At 42.7% G+C, this 25,846-nt stretch overlaps 1 protein-coding gene across 1 annotated transcript in view; it reads right to left on the bottom strand.

The window, feature by feature from the left end:
• Positions 1-886: 886 nt before the first annotated feature.
• The window catches only part of CALD1 (caldesmon 1), a 163,490-nt gene continuing 138,530 nt past the window's right edge, over positions 887-25,846 (bottom strand). The window contains exons 8-15 of the mRNA XM_023737132.1: positions 24,593-24,854; positions 21,082-21,222; positions 14,258-14,301; positions 14,093-14,174; positions 9,770-9,907; positions 9,012-9,107; positions 3,972-4,052; positions 887-1,425 (exon numbers count right to left, since the gene is read on the bottom strand). Coding sequence (XP_023592900.1) covers positions 1,420-1,425; positions 3,972-4,052; positions 9,012-9,107; positions 9,770-9,907; positions 14,093-14,174; positions 14,258-14,301; positions 21,082-21,222; positions 24,593-24,854 — 850 coding nt within the window. The 3' untranslated portion in view covers positions 887-1,419. The remainder of the gene's footprint in view (positions 1,426-3,971; positions 4,053-9,011; positions 9,108-9,769; positions 9,908-14,092; positions 14,175-14,257; positions 14,302-21,081; positions 21,223-24,592; positions 24,855-25,846) is intronic.

Below are 25,846 nucleotides of genomic sequence, written 5' to 3'. Positions count from 1 at the left end.
CAATGAAGACTCTTAGGGAGAAAAGAAAAACTAGTCCAAGTTAAATGTATTTTTGAAATTTCAACACACAATCAATGTATGACAAATGACAAGGAAAGGTAGAAAAGTTCAATTTAAAAAATGTTTCAGAGGGCACTAAAGATGAAAATGCAGCCACAAGGCCTAAATACTGGATTTTGCTTACTTTCCTTCTCTGCTTCCAAATGTTAGCCAAAGTTGGTCTTTATTTAGACCCATACATTGAATTCTGGTCTGTACAGTCTTCTCACTAAAATTCTTGTCTTTACATTTGACAGAAGGAAGAGACCTTAGATATCATGTAAGGCCAGGCTACTGTGAATTTTATTGTTAAGAACAAGCAGACTTTGAGTTCAATTCAGATGGTAGATTTAATAAAATTCACACTGGCCGTCAAGACTGCCTTGAATTATCAACTAAATACTATATTTTATAGCATATGTCAACTTATTTTGACACTGCTAATCTCTCTTTTTTTCAGTATGTTTTTCTTAGAGGTCATCAGGCATTGAAAACATATCGATACCTATTCTGCCATGTTTCTATTGCCCAAGATGAAATATTAATATTGTGATTTTTAACTTTTCAAAAGCTGTGATATTGGCTAGTTACAAGGACGTACTACTACATATAATAGTCTAGCACATAAAAAAGCATTCTACCATTAGTGTGTTTGATATGTGTATGCACATACACACATAATCAGGATATCTAAAATGTGGTTCAGATGACTATCACTACCAAAGTAATCCACAAAGCAACCCACCTAAAGAATTCAGTACCACCGTCAGCTAACATAATAATCCAATTTAGATATTAATCAGCATGAAAAAGTAATACCTTAACAGTACATCTTTTTTTTTTTTTTAAGACAATCATTATTGCAGTATGTCAAGTCTGAAATGAGCTACTTTCAGAAAGTGTTTCAATTGCCTACTAAGATAATTTCTTCCATGCTTCTTTCTAAAGTGCAGAAACAACATGACTTCTGTATTTAAAGACAAAGCAAAACACTATGGTTCCTTTTTCTGTAGATACTGCGCGCATTGCTCCAGCAATTTTCAGCTTGAATCTTCGTCTGTTGACTTCCGATGTGGTTGGTGTCACTGTTGGGACACAGCGTTCGGATGATCAGTAGAAAAGTCTCGATTTCACAGCATGGTTTTCTTCAGAAACAGGCTCCTGTGCAAAGGCAGTACTTTTACCATGGACATCTCTAGACTGTGATTATTAAATATAGTGATAATATACATGGGTTTACTGGGATAATGAAAAATACGACAAAAGAGAATGAACCCAACTTAGTAAATCAACATAAATATAAAACAGAGCAGATTAGCCCTCCTCAACTGCGCTGGTCCAGCATCTTGAGCGCCATCTTGGGTTCTTTCTTGAATGGTCTCAAACCTGTTAAGAGAAGATAGCTTTGAATCAGCAGGCCATAGTCTTTTCCCCAGGTATTCTGTATCAGAAGAAAAGAAAAAGCATTAGAAAAGGGCAGAAATAAATATTTACGAAGGGGAGAATTACGGTTGGTATTCTAAGTGCATTTCTCTTCTTTTATGCTACCCTTTCTTTTGTTGACGTTTTCACCACCTCTTCCTTGTTTTCTCCTTCATATTTTCTTTCCTATCTTGATTTTCAGCCCTACTCATGGCATTCAGAGTCAAGGAGGGTTTTTAAACTCCACTGTAGGGCCAGGAACCTATGGTGTGCATTCCAGAAGGCACAAATGCCTGAGTAGCTTATCCAAGGCCAAGTCAAGGCATGATGGTGAATAAGGATGCATTTCTCTTTGGTTCTCTCCCATTTTTACCTAGCAATTTCTCTTTTCTCCCTTCTTTCCTCATACCCCTACCCCCGAGATGTATCTGCTTGTGATCCTATTCTTATGCCATTTTTTTTTGTCAGCTGCTAAATATTTTTGCTGAGGTATTAACAAATATTAAAGTGTTGTGGAGTCCCTGGGTGGTGCACACAGTGAATGCTCTTGGCTGCTAACCAAAAGTTGGAGGTTCGAGTCCACCCAGAGGTGCCTCAGAAGAAAGACCTGGCAATCTACTTCCAAAAAATCAGCCATTGGAAATCCTATAAAGCACAGTTCTACTCTGACATGCACGGGGTTGCCATGAGTCAGAATCAACTCCATGGCAACTGGTATTCGTATCAAATGTGCTGTGCCTCACGTCAAAGGAATGATTGCATGACAAGTAGTGACTTTAATATTTTGGAGCAAAGGTGTTACTTAATCCACCATCCCATAAACTCAGCTCTGGGCCTGGTTGTTATCACTATTGTTGTTGGGTGCCATCAAGTGGATTTCGACTCACAGTGACCCTATATGACACAGTAGAATGGCCCCACAGGGTTTCCTAGGCTGTAATCTTTATGGGAGCAGAATGCCAGGTCTTTGAGGAGCCACTGGGTGGGTATGAACTACCAACTTTTGGTTAGCAGCCAAGTGCTTAACCACCACACCACCAGGGCACCTTGGAATCTATTTAAGTCACTTAAGTGGAGAGGCTGGGCTAGTGGATTTTATTGGAATGTAAGAGCAATAAATTACTACTAGAGAAGATCGAGGCACCAGACTTAAGAGCCTGTAGAAGGCAGGAAAGGGGAAGAAATTCTCTCACTTCAGTGAGGTATTGTCATTCTCCAGTTGCCCTTGATGTGTTCCTTAGTCCTGAGTTTGCTTACATAGTGCTCCTTTCTCCAGAGTTCCAAATCGCCCAGACGCAGACAGTTCTAGTCTTACTTATTGTTGGCCTCTGAGTCCTCTATTGTATTTTCCTTCTATTATAGAAGAGGGCCTACTACTTGGAGAAGGGCTACAGTTAGGAGGTGAACTAGGCCCTTGTACAACAGCCAGCTCTTTTTGGAGTCTGAGCCTCATTTAGGTATGCCCAGAGCCCCCTTTCTGAAGGGTGAGCATACCCTTTGAGCAGAAGACAAGAGTAAAAGACAAATCCATGCATTCTTGTCATTAGTTTTCCTAGGGTAGCAAGTTTTGAATTACTTTTGAATATTAATTTAATAATGTTGCCATAGTATCCTTAAGTCCTAGGCTGCTGGTGATGTAATCCCTTAGAAGTTTCAGGAAGTAGCTTTGGAACTATTCATGGAGACAGAGTTTTACCCTAGGTGATTGTCCAACGACTGTAGCTCCCAACCTGGACTTTGTAAGGATACATAGATACGGTCGTCCCGTGTAGACATGGCTGTCCCATGTAGATACCACTGTCCCATGTAGACATAACTGTCCTATGTAGATATGGCCGTCCCAAGTAGACGTCTCTGACCCAAGTAGACACTGCTGTCCCATGTAGACATAATAGATATGGCCATCCCAAGTAGACGTCTCTGACCCATGCAGGCACCGCTGTCTCATGTAGACATGGTTGTCCCGTGTAGGTACCTCTGTTCCATGTAGACACCACTGTCCCATGTAGACATAACTGTCCTATGTAGATATGGCCATCCCAAGTAGACGTCTCTGACCCAAGTAGACACCGCTGTCTCATGTAGACATGGTTGTCCCGTGTAGGTACCTCTGTTCCATGTAGACACCACTGTCCCATGTAGACATAACTGTCCTATGTAGATATGGCCATCCCAAGTAGACGTCTCTGACCCAAGTAGACACCGCTGTCTCATGTTGACATGGCTGTCCGATAGGGCTTTCCTCTGCCCACACTCCTACCACGATGGTGTTTCTAGGTTGTCTCATGGGGACCCACTCCTTGGGCTTGAGATTATCTGTGCTGTCTGGCTAAGAGAGCCATGATGCCAAAAGCTCCCTGAACTTTGCCTTTTCTGTACTACCTTAGGTCTTCTAGAAACTGGTGGTGGGTTACACAGGCAGGATCTGTGCGTCAGTGGTAATTTTCATTTGATCTGCAGGACGCATCAGGAAACTGAATTTATGAAATCTAGGCCTCCCAGCGGCTTACCTTAGTGGGAGAGGTGACCTTATCCACAGACTGCTTTTCCCAGAGGTTCCTCTTGCCGGATACATCTCCTGGCCTCAAGTCCTAGGGAAGCGGAAGCAGAAAGCAGATAGGTGAGCATTTATACTTTCTGACCAAGTCTCAAGAAATCACCAAATCTATTGTTTATTTGTTTGAGTTAATTTATTGTTTAATACCCTTTCCTCCAGGCATACGAAATGGATGGAATTGAAAGAACCATTAGCTTTTAAAATTTTTTTAATACATATATGGCAGGTCAGTGTATATATATATCTACATATTGACCTCCCTCATGATATGAGAATGGCCTAGGAACTACTGCATTTGGGTCCTCGTCCTTCACCAAGAACTTACTGTTTATTGACCAGTAAAATTGGAATATAAGCATATTTAAAATGATATAGCCTATTTTTAACTTTCCATACTCTACTCTGTCCTATAGGGTCCCTATGAGTCAGAATCCACTTGACGGCAACAGGTTGGTTGGTTATACTCTTGGAAGTAAAGCATTTGTTATTTTAAAATAATTAATCTGTGGGTTTGATAAGCATTTCACCCCTTGTGGATTTCCTTTCTTTGGGGTCCTGCCTATGAATGTCCCTAGCCCCAAGCACTTCAGTGCACACCAGCCTCCTTTCGACTGTCAACACTGTGTGTCTTTGTCCGAGTGCTTCCTTTGGCTATATGCCCATTTTGCCTGCAAGACAGGCTGGGAGTTCAGAGGGTTCATGTGCCTAGGAGCTGTCTTCAAGCGCTGACTGATGAGAGCTGGTACAAAAATTGTTCTCAGGCTCACTCAGATAGGACACCTCTGAGGCGCGGGTTCCATGTTCCATGGTGTCTTCTAGAGCTTCACTGGTGGGTAAGTCCTAATAGCCCATGTGGCAACTAGCTTGGTGGCGCCTCCTTTATCAACTGCCTTCTGTTTCCTCCCACTTCTCTCAACCCCTGGGTATTTCTTCACCTTCCCAAGTAAACTACTCACACCCAAATCATTGTCTCTGTGTCTGCCTCTGGACAATCCAAACTAAGACATTTTTCTAACTGTACACTCCCCAGGCTAAAATCATTTTGTGGCTCCTGAGGGGCACGTGGGTAATTCAGAGGTGTATCAGTGGAACTTAGCTCCCCAAGTAAACATTCATCACAAATTGTACACATAAGAGCAATTGGCAGTTGATGACATATGGGAGAACATGTGGAAATCTTGGGAAGAAAGCACTAAAATGCGATCGCTAGCAGTTATATAGCTGTAAGTATTTATATACAACCTCATATTAATTTGACTTGGATAAGGATCCAAATTTCTGTTTCCATTTACTTTTCTTCTAGCATTGGCTTCTATTAACACTTGGCAAAAGGTAGTTTGTAGAAAATAAATGTGTTTTACTGAAATAGTAATGCTTATTTTGGCAACCCGTTTCTCATTAAGCAGGCAAAGCTAACAGCAATTCCATGTGTACACAGACACCAGTTTAGATGGACACGCTTATGATGGGTAGTACTGAGATTTCAACACTGAAGAGGCACTGGTTAAGTGGTACCCAGGAAGCATGTTAGACTTGCTGTAAGCTTACTGAGTTTCTGCATTTTCATTGTGGCATAAATTTCTGATACTCTACTGGAGAGCTACACCTATTTAACTTGGAATCATAAAGCAACAAATTAGATTGTTGTTGAAGAATTCCATCACATTTGCCAGTGTAGCTGGAAGCTGCCAAATTGTCTAGAAGACTGTTTTAAAATCTTGGAAACTATAATTAGGAACACGTTGATGAAGGCTCTGCAAAGAGGCACTCACTTTATTTATCTGATTCCTATAAGACAAACAATTGTCTGTCCGTGAATGTTCTTCTACCTTTCCCTTCAATTCTGCCTATGAATCTTTCGCGGTCACTAACATAGTTTAAAGGATCTATTTTAAGAAAATATTCACATCCAAGTTGTAAACTGGCATTTTAAATTAAAGGGGAAATAGAAATGAAATTACCTGACCAGACTACATTTTAGAGAAAGACCCACTCCGGAAGAAGAGGGAGAAATGAAGGCAGGAGAAGCAAGTTTCCAATCAACCAGAGACCAAAGAGTGAAGAAGAGAAGTCAGCTGAGAAAGACACTGTTGGTGGTTTTTGTTTTAAACAAAAAGAAAGACAAATTAGCTTTTTAATTGCTATACAACATGTAGTGTAGATACAAAGATCAGACAAACGAGCTAAAACAGACATACTCAGAACTGAATTCCAGTTACAAAGTTACACTGCAATCCTGTAAATTTTACCCACAAATAGCAGTAGATGTTCTAATAAGGAATCAGGTATACATCAGCGTTTGATTTTATATAGGTTCATTTTCAGGCCTGGAAAATAATATTGATTTGACTATTTTGAGCACTTTTAATTCTTAGCATATATGAAAAGTATTATATAACTGTTGGTAGAGGTTGGCTTTTCTCTTCAGTGAGTTTTAGAACTCAACACTTTAACCTCATGAATTTTTCTTTTTCTCCTTGAGTTTCACTGGGTGAGGACCATTTTGGTGAAAGAACTTCCCTCAGATTTTGCCTTACTGCCCTTATATCACACAGCTGCAAACACAAACCCAAGCTTTCTCCTCCACTCCTGTACTCCAGGAATATAAATGAGGGGCTGTGGTCCAAAATCAGGAGTCCCTGGGTGATGCAAAAGTTAACACAGTTGGCTGCTAACCAAAAGGTTGGAAGTTCAAGTCCACCCAGAGGCACCTTGGAAGAAAGGCCTGGTGATCTACTTTCAAAAAACCAGCCATTGAAAACCCTATGGAGCACAGTTCTACTCTGACACACATGAGTTGGAGTCAACTGGACAGCAACTGGTTTTACTGGTTTTTCTATATCTACTGGGAGAGGAAAACAGATTTTTTTCTCAATAAATAAAGATTTTCTAATTTTAAGTGGGGCTTATATTAGTTTATCCCTTCTGTGAGCCCTTATGCAAAGAATTTCAGGCTGAATATTAATGAAAAGGGTACAAGGAGTTGCATCCCGGAATAATATGCAAATATTTCCATTTTTTTCTTTTTAATAAAAATAAAATTAATAAGGAAAGCATTAGCCCAAGAGACAGAAAGGGCCAAATAAACTGGGGACTGCAAGAGCCTGAGACCAGAAGAACTAGATGGTGCCCGGCTACCACTAATGGCCGCCCTGACAGGGAACACAACAGAGAGTCCCTGATGGAGCAGGAGAAAAGCAGGGTGCAGAACTCAAATTCTAGTAAAAAGACCAGACTTAATGGTCTGACTGAGACTGGAGGAACCCCAGAGAGCATGGCCCCCAGACTCTCTATCAACCCAGAACTAAAACCGTTCCCGAGGCCAACTCTTCAGTCAAAGATTAGACTGGACTACGGGACATAAAATGATACTCATGAAGAGTGTGGTTCTTAGCTCAAGTAGATACATGAGACTAAATGAGCAGCTCCTGTCCGGAGATGAGATGAGAAGGCAGAGAGGGGCAGGAGCTGGTTGAATGGACATGGGAAATCAGGGGTGGAAAGGAGGAGTGTGCTGTCACAGTATGGGGAGAGCAACTAGGGTCACATAATGACGTATGTATAAATTTTTGTGTGAGAGACTAACTTGAATTGTAAACTTTCACTTAAAGTACAATAAAATAAAATTAAAAGATTAAAAAAAAATTAAAATTAAATAAATTTATTTTAATAAAATAAAATTTAGTGACTTTGGAGACTACATAGGGAGCCAGTGAACGCAATCAAATGCTCAGTGGCAGAGAGGCCAAGGAGTTGGAAAGCTTTTGTTCTTCCTCTGGTGCAGAGCGCTTATGATAGTTGAGTCTGAGCTCCCCTGGCCACCTGAAGGGCTGGAAAAGCCAGCTTGACAGAGCACGCTTGCCACCGCACACCTGGGAGCTCAGGCGACTTATTTTTTGTTTCTTTTCTCTCTCTCTCTCTCTTTTATTTAAATGATATTTTAGATGAAGGTTTACAGAGCAAAGTAGTTTCTCATTAAACCATTAATACACATATTGTTTTGTAACATTGGTTGCCAACCCCACTACAGTCAACATTCTCCCTTCTTGACCGTGGGTTCCCTATTACCAGCTCTCCTGTCCCCTCTGGCCTTCTAGTCCTTGCCCATGGGCTGGTGTGCCCCTTTAGTCTCGTTTTGTTTTATGGGCCTGTCTAATCTTTGGCTGAAGGGTGAACCTCAGGAGTGACTTCAGTACTGAGCTATAAGGGTGTCAGGGGGCTGTATTCTCAGGGTTTCTCCAGTCCCTGTCGGGCCAGTAAGTGCTCATGAGACTTTTGATTAAAATGATAAACGCAAGCCAGTTCGCATATATATGCAATAACAAGGTTAAAAGACTATGTCTATATTGAGACAGCCACATTTAATAAATAAAAAAATTTTCGATTCCCAAAATAACATTCCTAATCAGTTTCCTACCTTCCAGTTTTACTGTTGTTCTTTCTTTCCTCCTTTTTTTAATGTTTTATTTTTTAATATGGTTCTCCTTCGGAGGTGTTGACAATAAAATTACAGCAATTATTTTAACAACTACTGGATAACTGTATTTTTGTGTCGAGTTAGAGAAATTAGGCCAATTAGAAAATATGTGTTCAAAATAGCCCGCATACACATTCTTCTGGGAAAAAGTTTATGGGCGCTCTTGGCAGAGAAGCGGTTAAAATAATCGGACGTTTTCACTTTCAAATTTCTCTCCACAATCCATAGAGTGGGCGCTAAACAAATAGGTCAGAGTAAAGAGTGTAAATTTGATTCTGGCTGAGCATCTCTCTCTGTTAGAGTGGACAAGTGATTAATTGGTTCCATTTTATTACAATTTCTGGTTAATTGTAGCAGCTGCTCCAGACTGTTAAGTCTGAACACTCCTTGTTTGTCATTAAGCACGATAGCAAAGAACGGGAGCATTGCAGTCCTTCCCAGACAAACAGGCCTGTTTTCTTTTGCTGCTGGAAGCTGAGCCATCAAAGAAATTCAGAAAAACCCGAAGCTACTTACAGAAGGTTTGGGAGCGGGCGACTTGCTCCCTTCTGGGGTTTTGGTTAGCCATTCATTGATGCGGCTGGAAACCCCCACCTTCAAGCCAGCTGTTTCCTGCAAAGAGCCAATCATCAGAAATATTAAAGAAAAAAGTAAATTTGACCTGGAAAGGAATCTTCAAAGGAGCTTCAAAATACCATTAAGTATGACTTTGTACAGCTTCGTACCATCATATATATGATTTTTAGTAAAATAACCTTAAACTTGATATTTAAGGAACATGTGAGCTGGTTTACTGTCCCCTGCACCCCATCCATCCCAACCCCAAAGGTGGACAATTAAGTTCAGGGGCTTTATTTAAAGTCCCGTGGCCAGAGTATAGGACAGAATCTTGCCTAATAAACACATTCTCTCTGAGACTGTCTTTGCAGTCATTGCAAAGGAAGTAAGAATTGCACCTTTTCCATTGCTTTTATTATTAATTAGCCCCTGGGTGGTACAGATGGTTAACACGCTTGGCTGCTAACCGAAAGACTGGAGGTTCAAGTCCATCCTGAGGCATCTTGGAAGAAAGGTCTGGAGAACTGTTTTTGAAGTCAGTTATTGAAAATCCTATGGAGCATAGTTCTACTCTGACACACAGAGGGTCGCCATGAGTAGGGGTCACCTTGAAGGCAACTGTTTTGATTATTGTTATTAACTAGTGTGATTCCTAAAGCAAAATGAAAGAAAAAATCCACCCCCTCAAACTGAAAAGATAAGAATCCTCCGCTGACCTTATTTGGTGTGCCTGACGCGGTGGGGGCTGCAAACACGTTCCCCTTCTCCCACATGCTCTTGATATTGCGCACGCCCTCAGCAGGGACGGGAAGGTCCGAGGCGGCTGGCTTCGTAGGTTTTGCAGATTTTGTTCCCTGAAATGTGTGAATTATCTTTAGGACTGGTGCTGACGAGTTTCTTCTTGTAGAACGATAGTCAACGTATCTTCCCCAACGTTATCGTTTAAAAAATGTGTCGTGTAAACACCTTCACCCAAAATGAGAGCCATCACTTCTGTTTGTGAAACTACGCTTTGATGACATCACCCGTGATTCCCGTTTCCATTGAGTCGATTCCGACTCATAGCAACATAGACACCTCAGAATAAACTGTGTGATCTAGATCAGAGGATCTTTCAAAAATGAAGTACGCTTTTTACTGGGACACTATTTGTTGATACAGAGTCCCTGCGTGGTGCAAACGGTTAATGTGCTTGGCTGCTAACCAAAGGCTGGAGGTTTGAGTCCACCCAGATGCTCCTAAAGAAGACAAGCCTGGCAATCTACTTTGGAAAAATCAGCCATTGAATAGCCTATGGAGCCAAGCTCTACTCTGACACACGTGGGGTTGCCATGAGTTGGAATGGACTTGACAGCAACTGGTATTTGTTGGTAAGATGACATTCCATTTCATTTCTTCAACAGATATTTCTTAAGTGCCTACTGTGTGCACTTGGCTAGGCTCTGGGGATACAGTGGTGCTCAGGACAGTCTTTCTCTATAAGCTGTAGTGACCTTACATTTCAATAGGAGAGAAATCTAATCTTGTGAATAAAAACCAATAAGATAGTAACTAGTCACACAAGTATGTATTTACCATTGTGATAAGTGCCGTGAAAGAGAAATGTAGCACTCTGAAGTGTGCCAACCAGAACAAATGGTAGGGGAGTGACAGTTTGGGAAAGCAAAGGTTACTCTGAGGAAGTGATTTTTAAGCCCAGCTCTGACAGAAGGCTTAGACGCATCAGATGAAAAGGAGGAGGGAAAAGCCTTTCATGCAGCGGTAACAGCACATGCAAAGGTCCTGAGGCAGGCAAGAGTTGAAAGACTGAAAGACTGAGAGACCACTGCATGGAGAATGAGCCTGAAGGAGGAAAGAATGGATGCAAGGAAGAAAGGTGTGCATTCGAGATACTTTCCAACAGTGGTGATGAGCAGACCCAGAATCGTGCACAATTTCTCTCCCGGTCCTGCTTTGTGCTTGGCCAGTGCCATCTGTCATCAGGACAGCCAGCCAGGGTGAGTGGCACCATCAGCAGCCATGGCATTAAAAAAATCTTCACCCGACTATGGAAAGTCTGAAGCCACGGTCTTGGCTTCATCAGCCTTGTGCTATGACCAACTCAACCAAAGAAAATATCTTCAATTTGTCCTATATTTTAGTCGACATCTAATCATGTGAATAAAAACCAACTCTTGAGCATCAGGACTTGGTTATTCATTGATAAAACATCTAGGACCTCTCTCTTTCTTATTCCCTTTTACTACTTGTTTACGGACTGTCTTATAGCTATCTCCACCGGCGGACCCAAGGAGAGGGGAAAATCAAACTAAACAGATCCTTCATAGCAGGAGGTCTGGTAGAGGAAAAGCTGAAACCATCAACTAAAGTCTGCACTAAAGAAGAAGTAAAACAAAACGAAACAAAACAAAACAAAAAGAAAAACCAGGATCACGTCTTGATTAAGGGACACCTTCTCCCCCAGGTCAACTGGGTGGAAAAAAGTTGAGGCAGACAGAAGCATAAGACTATGGTCCTTCGAATATGAAACAATCATTTGAGATTGATGATGATTAAACTCAGGCTGGCTACCCCCTTTATATTAGTCTGTACTACTACAGTCACGCACCACGTAACGTCCATTCCCGCAATGTCTGACTGCATGTACGTCTGTCCGTGGTCCCATAAGGTTATTCAGGCAGTCCCCGGGTTATGAACATCCGACTTACATATAACCCGTAGTGACAAACCAACCCTGTAAAGCCTATAATATTAAAAATCTGAGGTAATACAATGGTTCGTAATAACAAATGGGCACTACTTTGTAATGTACCTAAAACATTATTATTATTACTGTATTATTATGTTAAAGATGTTTTAGTGTATCTGGAAGTGTTCCTTTAATTTTTTTTATCCATAGAAAGGTACACTATATACTATATACTAAGACAAACATTTGACTGACGTTAATTACAAACTGTACCTAACTGTTCCAACTTACACATAAATTTGACTTAAAGACAGACTTAGGAACAGAACTCAGGACTGACTGTATATAATAGGTGTTTGCACAAGGTCCAAATCACAGAAGGTCTTATTTCACAGAATGTATCGTGGACGTTTTAAGCGATGCATGACTATACTTGTATTTGACAAAAAATTTTTACAGGGAAAGAGGATTAGCCAAGATATTGAGAGAACTGTTTAAACCACATAAGGAGCCCTGGTGGTGCAGTGGTTAAGAGCTCGGATACAATACTAACCAAGAGGTCAGTGGTTGGAACCCACCAGCCGCACTCTACAGGAGAAAGATGTGGTAGTCTGCTTCCATAAAGATTACAGCCTAATAAATCCTATGGGGCAGTTCTACTCTATCCTATAGGGTCACTATGAATTAGAATCAACTCGATGGCAACAGGTTTGGTTTTTAAACCTCATAAGAGGACACATTTCATAAGGAGCTCAGGATATTCGGGAGCCTGGTGGCACAGTGGTTAAGAGCTCAGCTGCTAACGAAAAGGTTGGTAGTTCGAATCCACCAGCCTCTCCTTGAAAACCCTATGGGGCAGTTCTACTCTGTCCTATAGGTTCGCTATGAGTTGGAACCAACTGGATGGCACCTAACAACAACAACAACAGGGATAGTGAAGATATACTTGTGAACATATACTGGTAATAGAGTTAAACACCAATAAAACCATTCATTTTAAAAAACAAACACCTTCATTAAAGCTCATTCTCCATGCAGTGGTCTCTCAGCCTTTTAATCTTTCAGCTCTTCCTCAGGACCTTTGCACATGCTGTCACTTCTGTATGGAAGACTTTGTTTTTTAAATTTTTTTTATTGTACCTTAGATGAAGGTTTACAGAACAAATAGTTTCTAATTATACAGTTAGTACACATATTGTTTTATGACATTGGTTAACAACCCCACGACATGTCAACACTCTCCCTTCTCAACCTTGGGTTCCCTATTGCCAGCTTTCCTGTCCCCTCCTGCCTTCTAGTCCTTGTCCCTGGGCTGTTGTGCCCCATTAGTCTCATTTTGTTTTATGGGCCTGTCTAATCTTTGGCTGAAGGGTGAACCTCTGGAGTGACTTCATTACTGAGCTAAAAGGGTGTCCAGGGGCCATACTCTCGGGGTTTCTCCAGTCTCTGTCAGGCCAGTAAGTCTGGTCTTTGTCTGTGAGGTAGAATTTTGTTCTATGTTTTTCTCCAGCTTTGTCTGGGACCCTCTGTTGTGAACCCTGCCAGAGCAGTCAGTAGTGGTAGCTGGGCACCATCTAGTTGTACTGGACTCAGTCTGGTGGAGGCCATGGTAGTTGTGGTCCATTAGTCCTTTGGACTCATCTTTCCCTTGTGTCTTGTTTTGTTCATTCTCCCTTGTTCCCGAAGGGGTGAGACCAGTGGAGTATCTCAGCTGGCTGCTCACAGGCTTTTAAGACCCCAGATGCTACTCACCAAGGTAGAATGTAGAACATTTTCTTTATAAACTACGTTATGCCAGTTGAGCTAGATGCTCCCTGAGACCACAGTCCCCACAGCCCTCAGCCCAGCAGTTTGGTCCCTCAGGGAGTTTGGACGTTTCTATGGAGTTTTCATGACATTGCCTTGTACAAGTTGTGCTCGCTTCTGTATGGAAGACTTTTCACCCTTCCTTTTCACCCAACACTTCTAAGCCTTCTGTCAGAGCTGGGTTTAAAAGTCACTTCCTCAGGGTAACCTTCTTTGCTCTCCCAAACTATCACTCCCCTATCGCGTGCTCTCTTGGCACACATCATAGTGCTTACATTTTTCTTTCATGGCACTTAATACGATAGTAAATAAATACTTGTGTAACCCCATGCCCAATGAAAGTTGTAAACTATATTTAAAACTTGTCTATAGTTCATCTTTATCACTGTCCAATTCTATAACTATTTCAAAGAGCAATAAAGCATCATTGATATTCTAATACTCACATGGCTACTGGACTTAACTGTTGTCCTAGCTGTTGCTATTATTTCTATGTAATCACAGTCTGTTTCTCTTAGGCAATACCACAGAAGGCAGCACTCACCTCAATTGCACTGGTATATTGCTCCAGTCTGCTGTCAATCTTGGAGACCACTGCAGCTTGATGAGCTGATTTGACACCGCTGCTAAATACACACAAAAATATGAGAGACGCTTTCCATACAAAGAATAGTTGATGATTCTCAATGGAACAATCAACCGTATTTACCTTTTCTGCACAGACTTATTCAAAAATTCTGCTCGCTCTTCTATCTGGGAATTGAAAAGAAAAATCAACCTGGTTAATATTTTCTGCTGAGAAATAGTGTTTCTCAGCCCAAGTCACGACCTTCTCATGCTAAAGATTGTATAAGGTGGGACAGTATTGGGGTGCTATGCTTTGCAAGAGAGGAAAACTAAGTGTAAGGTATTTGAAAGTGGGATTTGGGGGATGAAAGTAGGATTGGAAGATCATAGACAAAGCGTATAAAGAAATTGAAAGTTCTGGAGGAAAATTAAAATCCAGATAAGAATGAAATCAAAACGCCTCTGAAATAATAAATCAGTGACAAAATGATTACATTTTTTTTGGGGGGGGGGCAAATCTGATGCAAAGATCTGTATTTTTTATAAATTTTTAAAATTTTACTTTAGACGAAGGTTTACAGAATAGTTTCTCATTAAACAGTCAGTACACATATTGCTTATGACATTGGTTAATAACCCCATGACATGTCAACACTCTCCCTTCTCAACCTTGGAGGACCTTTTTTTTTGGTGAAAATATACACAGCAAAAGTTACACCATTTCAAAAGTTTCTATATGTACAATTCAGCGCCATCGATTACATTCTTCCGGTTGTGCTGCTATTCTCACTCTCCTTTTCCAAATTATGCCATCATCATTATCTTCAACTCACTGCCCCCAGGCTTCCCATCAAACCTTTTGAGTTGCTATTGTCAACCTGATCTCACTTAGATAATTCTTTTTTTTTGTACCTTAGATGAAGGTTTGCAGAACAAATAGTTTCTCATTAAACAGTTAGTACACATATTGCCCTATGACAATGGTTAACAACCCCACGACATGTCAACACTGTCCCTTCTCAACGTTGGGTTCCCTATCACCAGCTTTCCTGTCCCCTCCTGCCTTCTAGTCCTTGTCCCTGGACTGCTGTGCCTCATTAGTCCCGTTCTGTTTTATGGGGATGTCCAATCCCCAGCTGAGCAGTGAACCTTGGGACTGACTTCACCACTGTGCTAAAAGGCTGTCCGGGGGCCATACTCTCGGGGTTTCTCCAGTCTGTCAGGCTAGTAAATCTGGTCTTTTTTTGTGAGTTAGAATTTTGTTCTACATCCTTTTCCAACTCTGTCCAGGACCGTCTATTGTGATCCCTGTCAGAGCAGTCAGTGGTGGTAGCTGGGCACCCTCTGGCTGTACTGGACTCAGTCCGGCGGAGGCCTTGGTAGCTGTGGTCCATTAGTCCTTTGGACTAATCTTTTCCTTGTATCCTGTTCTCTTCATTCTCACTTGCTCCCAAAGGGGTGAGACCAGTGGAGTAAAAATGGTTACATTTTAAGACTATACCAATGATTTTCCAAAAATAGATAGTTATTTTTTAGGTGTACTTACGTGAGTATCGACATACCCTACTATTTGATTAGCATAATTTTCCTGTATGGTTTTAGCTGTATATTTGGTATGTAATAAGATCAAAGAAGAAAGATAACTGGGAAAGGTGGCCTACCTACTTACTGCTTAGCTTGATTTTCTAACCTGATAGCTACCAAGCCTACTGCTGCACGTAAATTACCCTGGAACGTAACAGATGGGGCGGGGGTCATGGAATGAAGAAGGCACCATCATCAGGAATGGGTGACGAAGCCTCCCCTGAAGCCCATTTCAGCCAAGTGAGAAATAAGGAAATAAACCCAGAGAAACTAAGATATATGCTAACTGGGTAGTTTAGTAGTCTTTAATGAATTCTTTTTTTTCTTTTTTGATGCCGGGACCCTTTTCTTGTTAAAACTAAAGCTATTAAATCAAACACTGTATTTACTGAAACGGCATCACTCAAATTCAGGTGTTCTTAAGAAGTCCGCAAGTATTTGTTGACTCCCTGTGAGATCCAACACTGAAGCCAGCAGTAGCGTCCTCTGCCACCTGTTGATTTTATCAATATGAGCGAATAGTAGAAGTTTCTTTGCATATGATCGCGTGTGCCAAAGCACAGGGGTGCAGAAAGGCTCCGTTTAGTCTGGAGTAGATCTGCCCCATTGGGGCAGCCAAGGATTCTGCTAGTCTACAGTACCCCTCCCCTGGTGTGGCTGAGTGTTCACCCACTGTCCTCCGAGACGTTAGATGCTCTTTCTGGCCTGGGTTGGTCTGGGACTTATGGACTGTTAATAAATCCTTCTAAGCTTTAAGCCCTTGGCTGCTAACCGAAAAGTTGGCAGTTCGAAACTGCTAGCCGCTGTAAAGGAGAAAGATGCGGCAGTCTGCTTCTGTAAAGATTTCAGCCTTGGAAACCCTGTGGGGCAGTTGTACTCTGTCCTATAAGGTTGCAGTGAGTTAGAATTGACTCGACAGCAACGGGTTTTTTTTTTTTTTTTTTTTAAAGCTTTTTGGAAAACATGCTTCACTCCTAATATCAGTTGAATAACACTTTTACAGATGTTAGTGAGGGCACTTCATTCTTTCTAATGATTTCTTACAAACATAAAAGCAAAGGTGTATGCAAAAAGGTGCTATAGATAGCTCTGAGTTTATGGAATGTAAAGAGTCTATAAAATAAATCTTATTTTTCTGATTTTAATTAGAAACTTGGAGGTGCATTTCTGCAGCAAAAGTGCCCAATTAAATAAGATGAAATATTTTGGAAGTGTGCAACACAACTGACCCTTTTAATATTGTCCACCCATCCAACTTCTAACCCAGTCAGCCTGTCGACCAAACAATCAGCCAATAAATTATATACTCAGGATCTGCTACATGAAGTTGGATACCCAACGGTGAGTAAGACAGGGTCCCAACCTTGAAGGAGCACAAATTCAGTAGAGAAGACTACTGTTGTTTTAGCTGTTAGTTGCTGTTAAGTTGTTGACTCATGGCGACCTCATGTACAATGGAACAAAATGCCACCTGGTCCTACAGCATCCCCATGATTAGCTGTGGATCAACTGTTGTGGTCCATAGGATTTTCGTTGGCTGATTTGCAGAAGCAGACTGCCAGGCCTTTCTTCCTAGTCCATCTTAGTCTGGAAGCTCCACTGAAACCTGTTCAGCATCATAGCAACACGCAAGCCTCCACTGGTGGATGGTGGCTGTGCATGAGGTGCATTGGCTGTGAAAGAGAAGACTAGTAGGGCAACTAAATAAAATATTTAAAATTCACTGGTAGATACCATGTGAGATAACAAGCAAAATGAAACAGAACTAGGAGAAGAGAAAATCTGGGGGAGTGGGGAAGGCTTCTCACTAGCTTTGACATTTGAGCTGAGCATTATAGTTTATGGGAGTCCTTGGGCGGTGCAAACAGTTACACACTCGACTATTAATTGAAAGGTTGATGGTTCAAACCCACCCTGAGGCACCGTAGATGAACGCTTAGTGATCTGCTTCCCAAAGGTTACAGCTTTGAAAACCCCATGGAGCAGTTCTACTCTGCCGGCATGGGATTGCCATGAATCGGAATCAACTCAACAGCAGTGGATTTGATTTGTTTTTTTATTATAGTTTATATAATGTGATACCTAAGTTTATGAAAGGGAGGGTGTGAGTGCATGGGTTAGAAGAGAGAGGAAATTTCTAGTAACACATGTACAGAGATTTGGGAAACTATGAGACGTACGGTGAGGTGGGCGAACACAGGCGCCTTGGAGGGGAGGGGCAGAGGGGAGACTTGTTTTTTGTTGCACCTTTAGCATCTTTCTGATTCCAGGACCATCTTTCTAACCTTGGCCAACCCATCCATTCAAATACAGAGGCTCCCAGCCTCCTCCTCTTCCTCTTGTATCTGCAATATCTCATACATCTTGACTTCATGATGACATTTTGCCACTTTCTGATACACTCTTGTTGGAAAATTCCTTCACTTAGTCTAAGAGTCTAGGTGATTCAACAGCTTATACTGGATTTGTGAATTGTCGTTGTTGTCGCGTGCCGTTGAGTCGATTCCGACTCATAGTGACCCTACAGGACAAAGTAGAACTGCCCCATAGAGTTTCCTAGGCTGTAATCTTTACGGGAACAGATCACCAGGTCTTTTCTCCTGTGGCGCCACTGATGGGTTCAAATTTTGGAACTTGTGGTTAGCAGCCAAGCACTTAACCATTGTGCCACCAAAACAAACAAACAAAAAAATCCAAATCCATTGCCATGGAGTCAATTTGAACTCATAGCAACCCTACAGGACAGAGGAGAACTACCCAATAGGGTTTTCAATTTTTATGAAAGTGGACAGCCACATATTTCTCCCGTAGCATGGCTGGTGGGTTCGAACCGCCAGCCTTTTGGTTAGCAGCCGAGTGCTTAACACTGCACCACCAGGGCTCCTTAATTTATAAATTTTCTAATCTTTAATAAGGGAAATTGGTTCTTCTGAACACCGAGAGGTGGCAGTGTTGTTCTGATAAAACCCTGGAAGAAAAGCATGCTATTAGTATTAGAAAACTGCAAACAGTTAAGCGCTTGATTACTAGCAGATAGGTTGGCAGTTCGAACTCTCCCAGACGTGCCTCGGAAGACAGGCCTGGCAACCTGCTTCTGAAAGGTCACAGCCTTGAAAACCCTGTGGAGCAGCTCTACTTTGAGCACATGGGGTCACCATGAGTCAGAATGGACTCGACAGTGACTAACAACTCCATCAACCTCACTCCATCAAACATTACATTCTACTGAAACTCCATCACTCCATTTCAGATGCTCTTTATAAGTCAACAAATATTTGTTGACTCCCTCTGATACCCAGCTCCGGGCTAGAAATGTCCTCTGCTACCTATCATCAGAGTAATTACCATCAATATCAGCTGGTAGAAAAACTTTCTTTGCATACGACTGCGTGACCTTCCAATATGTGGAAAACAATGAAAAAGAAAAAAACTTTTAAAGCTAACTGACTTAAAAATTTATTCTTTCCATGGACTACGTAAACACAATCATTCACTGCCAACATTTAATTATGAGAAACCAGAGTTTCCCAAACAGGGACCAGAAGTCATGAGAAATTAACAGAACGCCCTAGTTCATCATATTTTGAGGTCAAATATCAAATCTTTTTCCTCCCACTGGCATTCTATAATGTGAACTTGGGTTGTTTATAAAAGTTGCAGGGCCAATGTATCAACAGCAATTGGAATTCAGTTGTAGAATATGGGGTGGAGCTCTGAACCCTGAGCCACAGCAAGGCCTTCAAGCCACATGCCATGAGAAAGCAATAGATTGTTCCTGAACACAAGCCTCTGTTATTAAAAAAAAAAAAAGTTGCCATTGAGTCAATTCCGACTCATAGTGACTCTATAGGATAGAGCAGAACTATCTTACAGGGTTTCCAACGCTGTAAATCTTTACGGAAGCAGATTGCCACATCTCTCTTCCTCAGAGTGCCTGGTGGGTTCGAACCACCAGACCTTTTGGTTAGCAGCCGAGAGCTTAACCACTGTACCACCAGGGCTCCTCCTTCTGTTATACAGACAGTAAAAATGTGTTGCTTTTTTTTTAGAGATCTATTTTAATTGATTGCTCACACATGCCTTTCTGCCAGAGGGAGGAGATAAAATGGCTTCTTAGGAGTCCCTAGGTATGACAAATGGTTAAGCACTTCGCTGCTAACCGAAAGGTTGGAGGTTCAAGTCCACCCAGAGGCACCTCAAAAGAAAGGCCTGCAATCTATTTCTGACACATCAGCCATGGAGAGCCCCATGGAGCACAGTTCTACTCTGACACATACGGCGTTGCCATGAGTCAGAATTGACTTGACGGCAACTGGCTGGTTGGCTTGCCCAGTGCCAATGCTCTGTAATCTCATTAGGTGGATGGAAGGTGAGGGTGGAATAAAAATGTTAAAAGCTGCAATCTCTGTATATTCATTCATTCAACAAATATTATCGTCCATGTGCAAGGCACTATGGTAGGTGCTCAACAAATGTCAACCCTCAAAGAAAAAACACCTTTGAAAAATAATGGCAGATTGATTTTTAAGTAAGAGATAGTACTTTCTTGAGTCTGCTATCTTCTCCCGACATCTCAACTGTTCTAGCATGTCTGTGACTCAGCTCCTTCTGGCTTCTTCTTTTCCCTCTTGGCATCACTTCCGTCTTTCATTAACTAGGAGCAATGGCCCATGAAAGCGGTAGTTGGTCCAATCCCATCCTAGCAAAGCATCCTATCCAAATCAGGTTTCGCCTCCTCCCAAGATAATAGCTTTAAAATTTGAACCTGTATTATTTCTAGCTGCCCTGCTTTTAATAATGGCAGAGAAAAAAATGAACAGCTAGCAGGAAAAGCAGCTCAAATCATTGTATTTGCTTGTTTTCTAAATTTTAAATGTTTCCATTCTCAGTTGCTCAAAGCAATGAGCCACATGGAGAGCATGGGTCAGTGCAATCTAGAGACAATCATTCAATGCCATTTTTAATTTAGACCAAATCAAAAAAACCAAACCCTCTGCCCTCGAGTTGACTCCGGCTCATAGTGACCCTGGAGGACCAAACACAACTGCCCCATAGGGCTTCCAAGGCTGTAAGCTTTACAGAAACAGACTGCCATATCTTTCTCCCATGGAGCAGGTAGGTTCGAACTGCTGACATTACAGTTAGCAGCCGAGCACTCAATCTCTGTGCCACTAGGGCTCCTAATTGATACCAAAGTATCTAATAAATAACAGATACAGATCTCATCATTTTCTTTCTCTCCCTTCCACCTGTTGGAAGCAAAAAGAAGCTGTGAAATAGCTGAAAGAAGGATAGCAAAAAAGATAAATGACGCAAAGGCCTTGGGTAATCAATATCTAAATAAGGGAACAAATCTTATCAGGTTTTCTGGGACAAAAATACCTTGAGAGATGAACCTTTGGGAGTGAAACACTTAAATGGTTTCTTCTCATCGGACAAACTGTCTTCGGGCATCTTCTGGCGTTTCTCAGCAGCTTCTGCTCTTCGCCTTTCAATCTCTTCCTTTAGCCTCCTCTTCTCTTCCTGGGAGAGAAAGAAAGATCAACAGGACATCGATATCCACTTTGAGCCAAAAAGAAAGACAGAGCGCTGGAGAAGAAAGAGCGCTGGCCCGAGAGCAGGGGACCCAGGTTTTAGGCTGGGTGGTCTTCCTCCCTGGTGCTCTCTAGAGGTAGAGTCTGAGCTCAGGAATCCACCATCCGGTTTTGCATTCTGGTGCTGCCCCTTCCCAACTGTGCCACCTTAGACATACTACTTATCTGCTTAGTGCCTCAGTTTCTTCATCTGTAAAGGGGGAATAAATTCAAGAAACAATCAATTGCTGTCAAGTTGATTCTAACTCATAGCAGCCCCACATGTGTCAGAGTAGAACTGTGCTCCATAGGGGTTTCAATGGTGGCTGATTGTTTGGAACTAGATTGCCAAGTCTTTTTTCCGAGGTGCCTCTGGGTGGACTTGAACCTCCAACCTCTTGGTTAGCAGCTGAGTGTATTCACCTTCTGCACCACGCATGGACTCTGGGGATCATAAAAAATCAAAAACCCATTGCCCTTCAGTCGATTCTGACTCATAGCGACCCTACAGGACAGAGTAGGACTGTCCCGTAGAGTTTCTAAGGCTGTAATCTTTATAGAAGCAGACTACCACATCTTTCTCCTGAGAAGCAGCTGGTGGGTTGAAACCACTGACCTTTTGGTTAGTAACCAAGTGCTTAACCACTGTGCCACCAGAGCCCCTTAGGGATAATAATAAAACCAAAACCAAATCCGTGGCCATCGAGTTGATTCCAGCTCAGAGTGACCCTATAGGACAGAGTAGAATTGCCCCATAGGGTTTCCAAGGAGTGCCTGGTGGAGTCAAACTGCTGACCTTTTGGTTAGCAGCCATAGCTCTTAACCACTACGCCACCAGGGTTTCCATAACAGTATCCACTTAATAGGGCTTCGGGAGCCCTGGTGATGCAGTGGTTATGAGTTCGGCTGCCAACCCAAAGGTCAGCAGTTTGAATCCACCAGCTGCTCCTTAGAAACCCTATGGGGCAGTTCTTCCCTGTCCTATAGGATCGCTATGAGTCAGGTCGACTGGCCAGCAACAGGTCTGGTTTGTTGTTGTTGTTTTTAAATAGGGCGTCAATGAGATTAAATGAGATCACCCATGCAGGATGCTTAGAAGATCACCATCATCGTTACCAATATGTCAGGTCACTTAGCACTGACCTTCCATTTGTGCATATGTCCAATGAGTATCCCTTCTGCTTACTTCCTAGGAGTGGTGAAGACAAATGAGGCAGCTCATGCGAAAGTCTTATAAATGGATGGTATTACATCTGCCAAATTATACTAGAGGATTTTACCGCTGCCCACTCACCATCCCACTATCGCGTGTCCACTGACTCGATCATTACAGGGGGTTTTGCCAACCTGAAATCATGTAGCTATTGCCCCAGACTGGTGAATCACAGGTGTTGAAACCTGTCCTATTAACCCCTTTGTGCCTTCATGCCTAGCCTGGAATACTCATACTCTCCTCTGTCTCCTTAGAAGGATCCAAGGTGGCACAATGGTTAAGTGCTCAGCTGCTAACTCAAAGGTTGGCAGTCCAAACCCAGCAGCCACTCTGTGGGAGACAGATGTAGCAGTCAGTGTCTGTAAAGATTACAGCCTTGGAAACCCTATGGGGCAGTTCTCCCCTGTCCTAATAAGGTCTCAATGAGTCAGAATTGACTCGATGGCAATTGGTTGTCTTCTCAGAGCTTGGATTCAGGTGCACCTCCTCTATGGATGATTTTCTGAGAGATTTGTGTAGTCTTTTATAGTATCCAAACTGTAAGGGGTCCCCTGTCACTGGATGTTCTCAAGCAGAAGCTGACTGTCCATCCATCAGAGGATGGTGCAGAAGGATCCTGTGTTTGGTATGAGGTTAGACCAAAAATCTCCTGGTCCAATCCAGTTATAAGAGTTCATGATTCCCTTCTGCCTTCATGGATACCCTCCTCCTCCTCGAAATAATAACAACAGTTACAAGAATAATGACAAGTACCATTCCTTGAGTGCCTGTTATATGCCAGGTGCCATGTACAAAATGATCTCTGTGATCATCAGAACAATCCGGCAAAGTAGATACTATTTTACAGATAAGGAAAACCCAACGCAAAATAATTCAATAACTACTGAACTGCTGGTTTCTCCCAAGACTCCCGCTGCTAAGTGGCAGAGTTAGGATCCGACCACCTCTATCCTCGCAAATTACTCCCTACCAAAGGCTCATCGGAAGCCAATGCTGGAAGAAACCTGGGAATCATTTATCCAGACTTTCCACACTGCTCAAGAATTGTTGCCTAGGATCCAGGTCAGAAAGTCATCTAAAGTCTTTTTGCACATTTTGAATGATGGGAGCACACTACCTCGTAAGATTAGCCAGCAAAGTTCTAGGCTCAGAGGCGGAGAAGCTGGATTCCAGTACTGATTCTACACTTCTTAGTCAGGTAACCTCAAACAAGTCACTCAAACTGTCTGATTCCTGGTTTTTTTTGTCCATCAAATGAGAATAATAGTGTACCGAGGATGAAAGAAATGATGCACTCTGTAAACTGTAGCAATATAAGTTGTAGTTGGTTAAGAATGTTTTCACACGTTGAGCCAAAATTTGCCTGCTTGTAACTTCAGCTGTTGAATTTGGTTCTGTCTTACAAGATGGAACAAAACCATCTGTTCCTTCTTTTTAACCAATACTTGTTGGGCTCCTGCTACCTCTCAGGGCACGGCGTTGGGGCCTGGGTCTACAGGAGTGAACAAAGGCTATATGGTCCTTGCCTGCTACGTTCAAGTCTGCTTACTTTTCCATTAAAAACAAAACAAACAACCCAGCCAAATAAAAAAAAAAATCTATTAAAAAATCTTGTGTATAAAAAAAACTCTTCAGATATTAAACACCAACTGTCAGTGGCTCTTAGCTCTAATTTGTAGCCCCATCACACTTGCTGGCTCTCTACCTGTTGTTCATCGGGAGGCAGGGGAGGGTAGTGGGTCTGGCCCAGTGGATTGCTTGTGTTGAAATTCCAGCTCCTCCAGAAATTAGCTGTGAGACTTCGGGCAAATTACACCCCCCCCACCCCGTGCCTCAGTCTCCTTATCTGCAAAATGGGGATGTTAACAGTACCTACATCAAAGAACTGGGGTGAGAATTAGATGAATTAATATTTATAAAGGTTTTAGAACCATGCTCACCACACAGGAAGTTTATTATACTTAATACTGATCGTTGAGAGCCCAGGTTCAAAAGAACAGCAGCATTGCACTAGCGAGAGTCTGCTCCCTGGGCTAGAACTAGAACGTTCAGTCACCAGAGAGAATGTATTCAGGGGCGTGGCGGACCTGTGCGTCGGCGCCCTTACCTCCTCTCGGACTTTGCGCTCCGCCTCCTCCTGCTTCTTCTTCTGCTCTTCTTCCTCCAAGACCTTCCTCCGCTCCTCCCGCTTCTTCTTCAGCTCCTCCAGCTCCAGGGCTGCCTCTTGCTGCTTCTGTTTGAGCTTCTCGAACTCCTCGCTCTCCGTCTCCCCGCGCCGGCGCCGGAGCTCCTCCAGGCGCTGGCCGGCCTCCACCTGGGAAGCAGCCTCGGCCTCCTTGGCCTCCGCGCTGGGCCTCCCTCCGCTGCGGCTGTCGGGAAGCCAAGGGCGGTTATATGCGGGACCCCGGCTGCCCTACTGCAGGGGAAGCTGAAAGGGGGTTTGCATGCAGGGGCCTGGCCGCCCACCAGTGGGGCGAGGCCGGTCTGCTGGCGGAGGGACTGGCCGAGGATTCGCATCCAGACCAAAACGGCCCCTGCCTTGAGACGTTGGGTCCTGCAGCAGCCCAGGCAGGGAGGGTGGGCCTGGAATCTCAGGTCTCAGTGGGAGGCCCTGCTCTGCCTCTTTCCTCGGGTGTCCTCGGCAAATACTAAGGTGGAGCAAACACCGATTATTCTAGGTACCGCAGCAGCTCTTCTGAGGGACCCTCCCAGGAGATTATATGTTGTATAAATGTTAATTTATGTATCATTTATAAATGTTAGTTGTCATCAAAAAAGGAAAGCATGTTCTCCAAAAATTACTGTTAGAATGAGTTCTGAAATCTCGGAGTGGCCCTCCTAGCCCTCCACCCCAAGATCCCTGTTAATTTGCATGCATGGGTAAGGCGGGAGGGGAAGACAGAAAGTCTCAGAGGACTGGGGACAGGCTGGTCTAGGGCTTCTTGTTAGCTGCCATCAAGTTGGCCCCAACTCCTGGTGGCCCCGTGCACAACAGGATCAGACTATTGTGATTCCTATGACTGATATTTGGAAGTAGATCACCAGGCCTTTCTTCCTAGTCTGTCTTAGTGTGGAAGCGCCTCTGAAACCTGTTTAGTATCATAGCAACATCCAAGCCTCCACTAACAGATGGGTGGTAGCTGCATATGAGGTGCACTGGCCGGGAATCGAACCTCAGCCGTCACCGTGCTGTAGGCACTGAAATAATCTGTCTATGCACAGCTTCGCCTCGAGCTTGACTCTAGCAGCTGACCTTGCTGGCAGATGCAATTACCCATTACCTCTTGATTAATAGCTAAGCAGAGTAACGTATGTTCTTAAATCGCCACTCCATGAAAGTTCTCACCAAATCTATGTATTA

This window comes from Trichechus manatus, unplaced genomic scaffold, assembly GCF_000243295.1.
Source record: "Trichechus manatus latirostris isolate Lorelei unplaced genomic scaffold, TriManLat1.0 scaffold00097, whole genome shotgun sequence".
NCBI lineage: Eukaryota > Metazoa > Chordata > Mammalia > Sirenia > Trichechidae > Trichechus > Trichechus manatus.
Note: the sequence above shows the minus strand (reverse complement) of the source record. Positions and strands in the feature narration are given on the sequence as shown.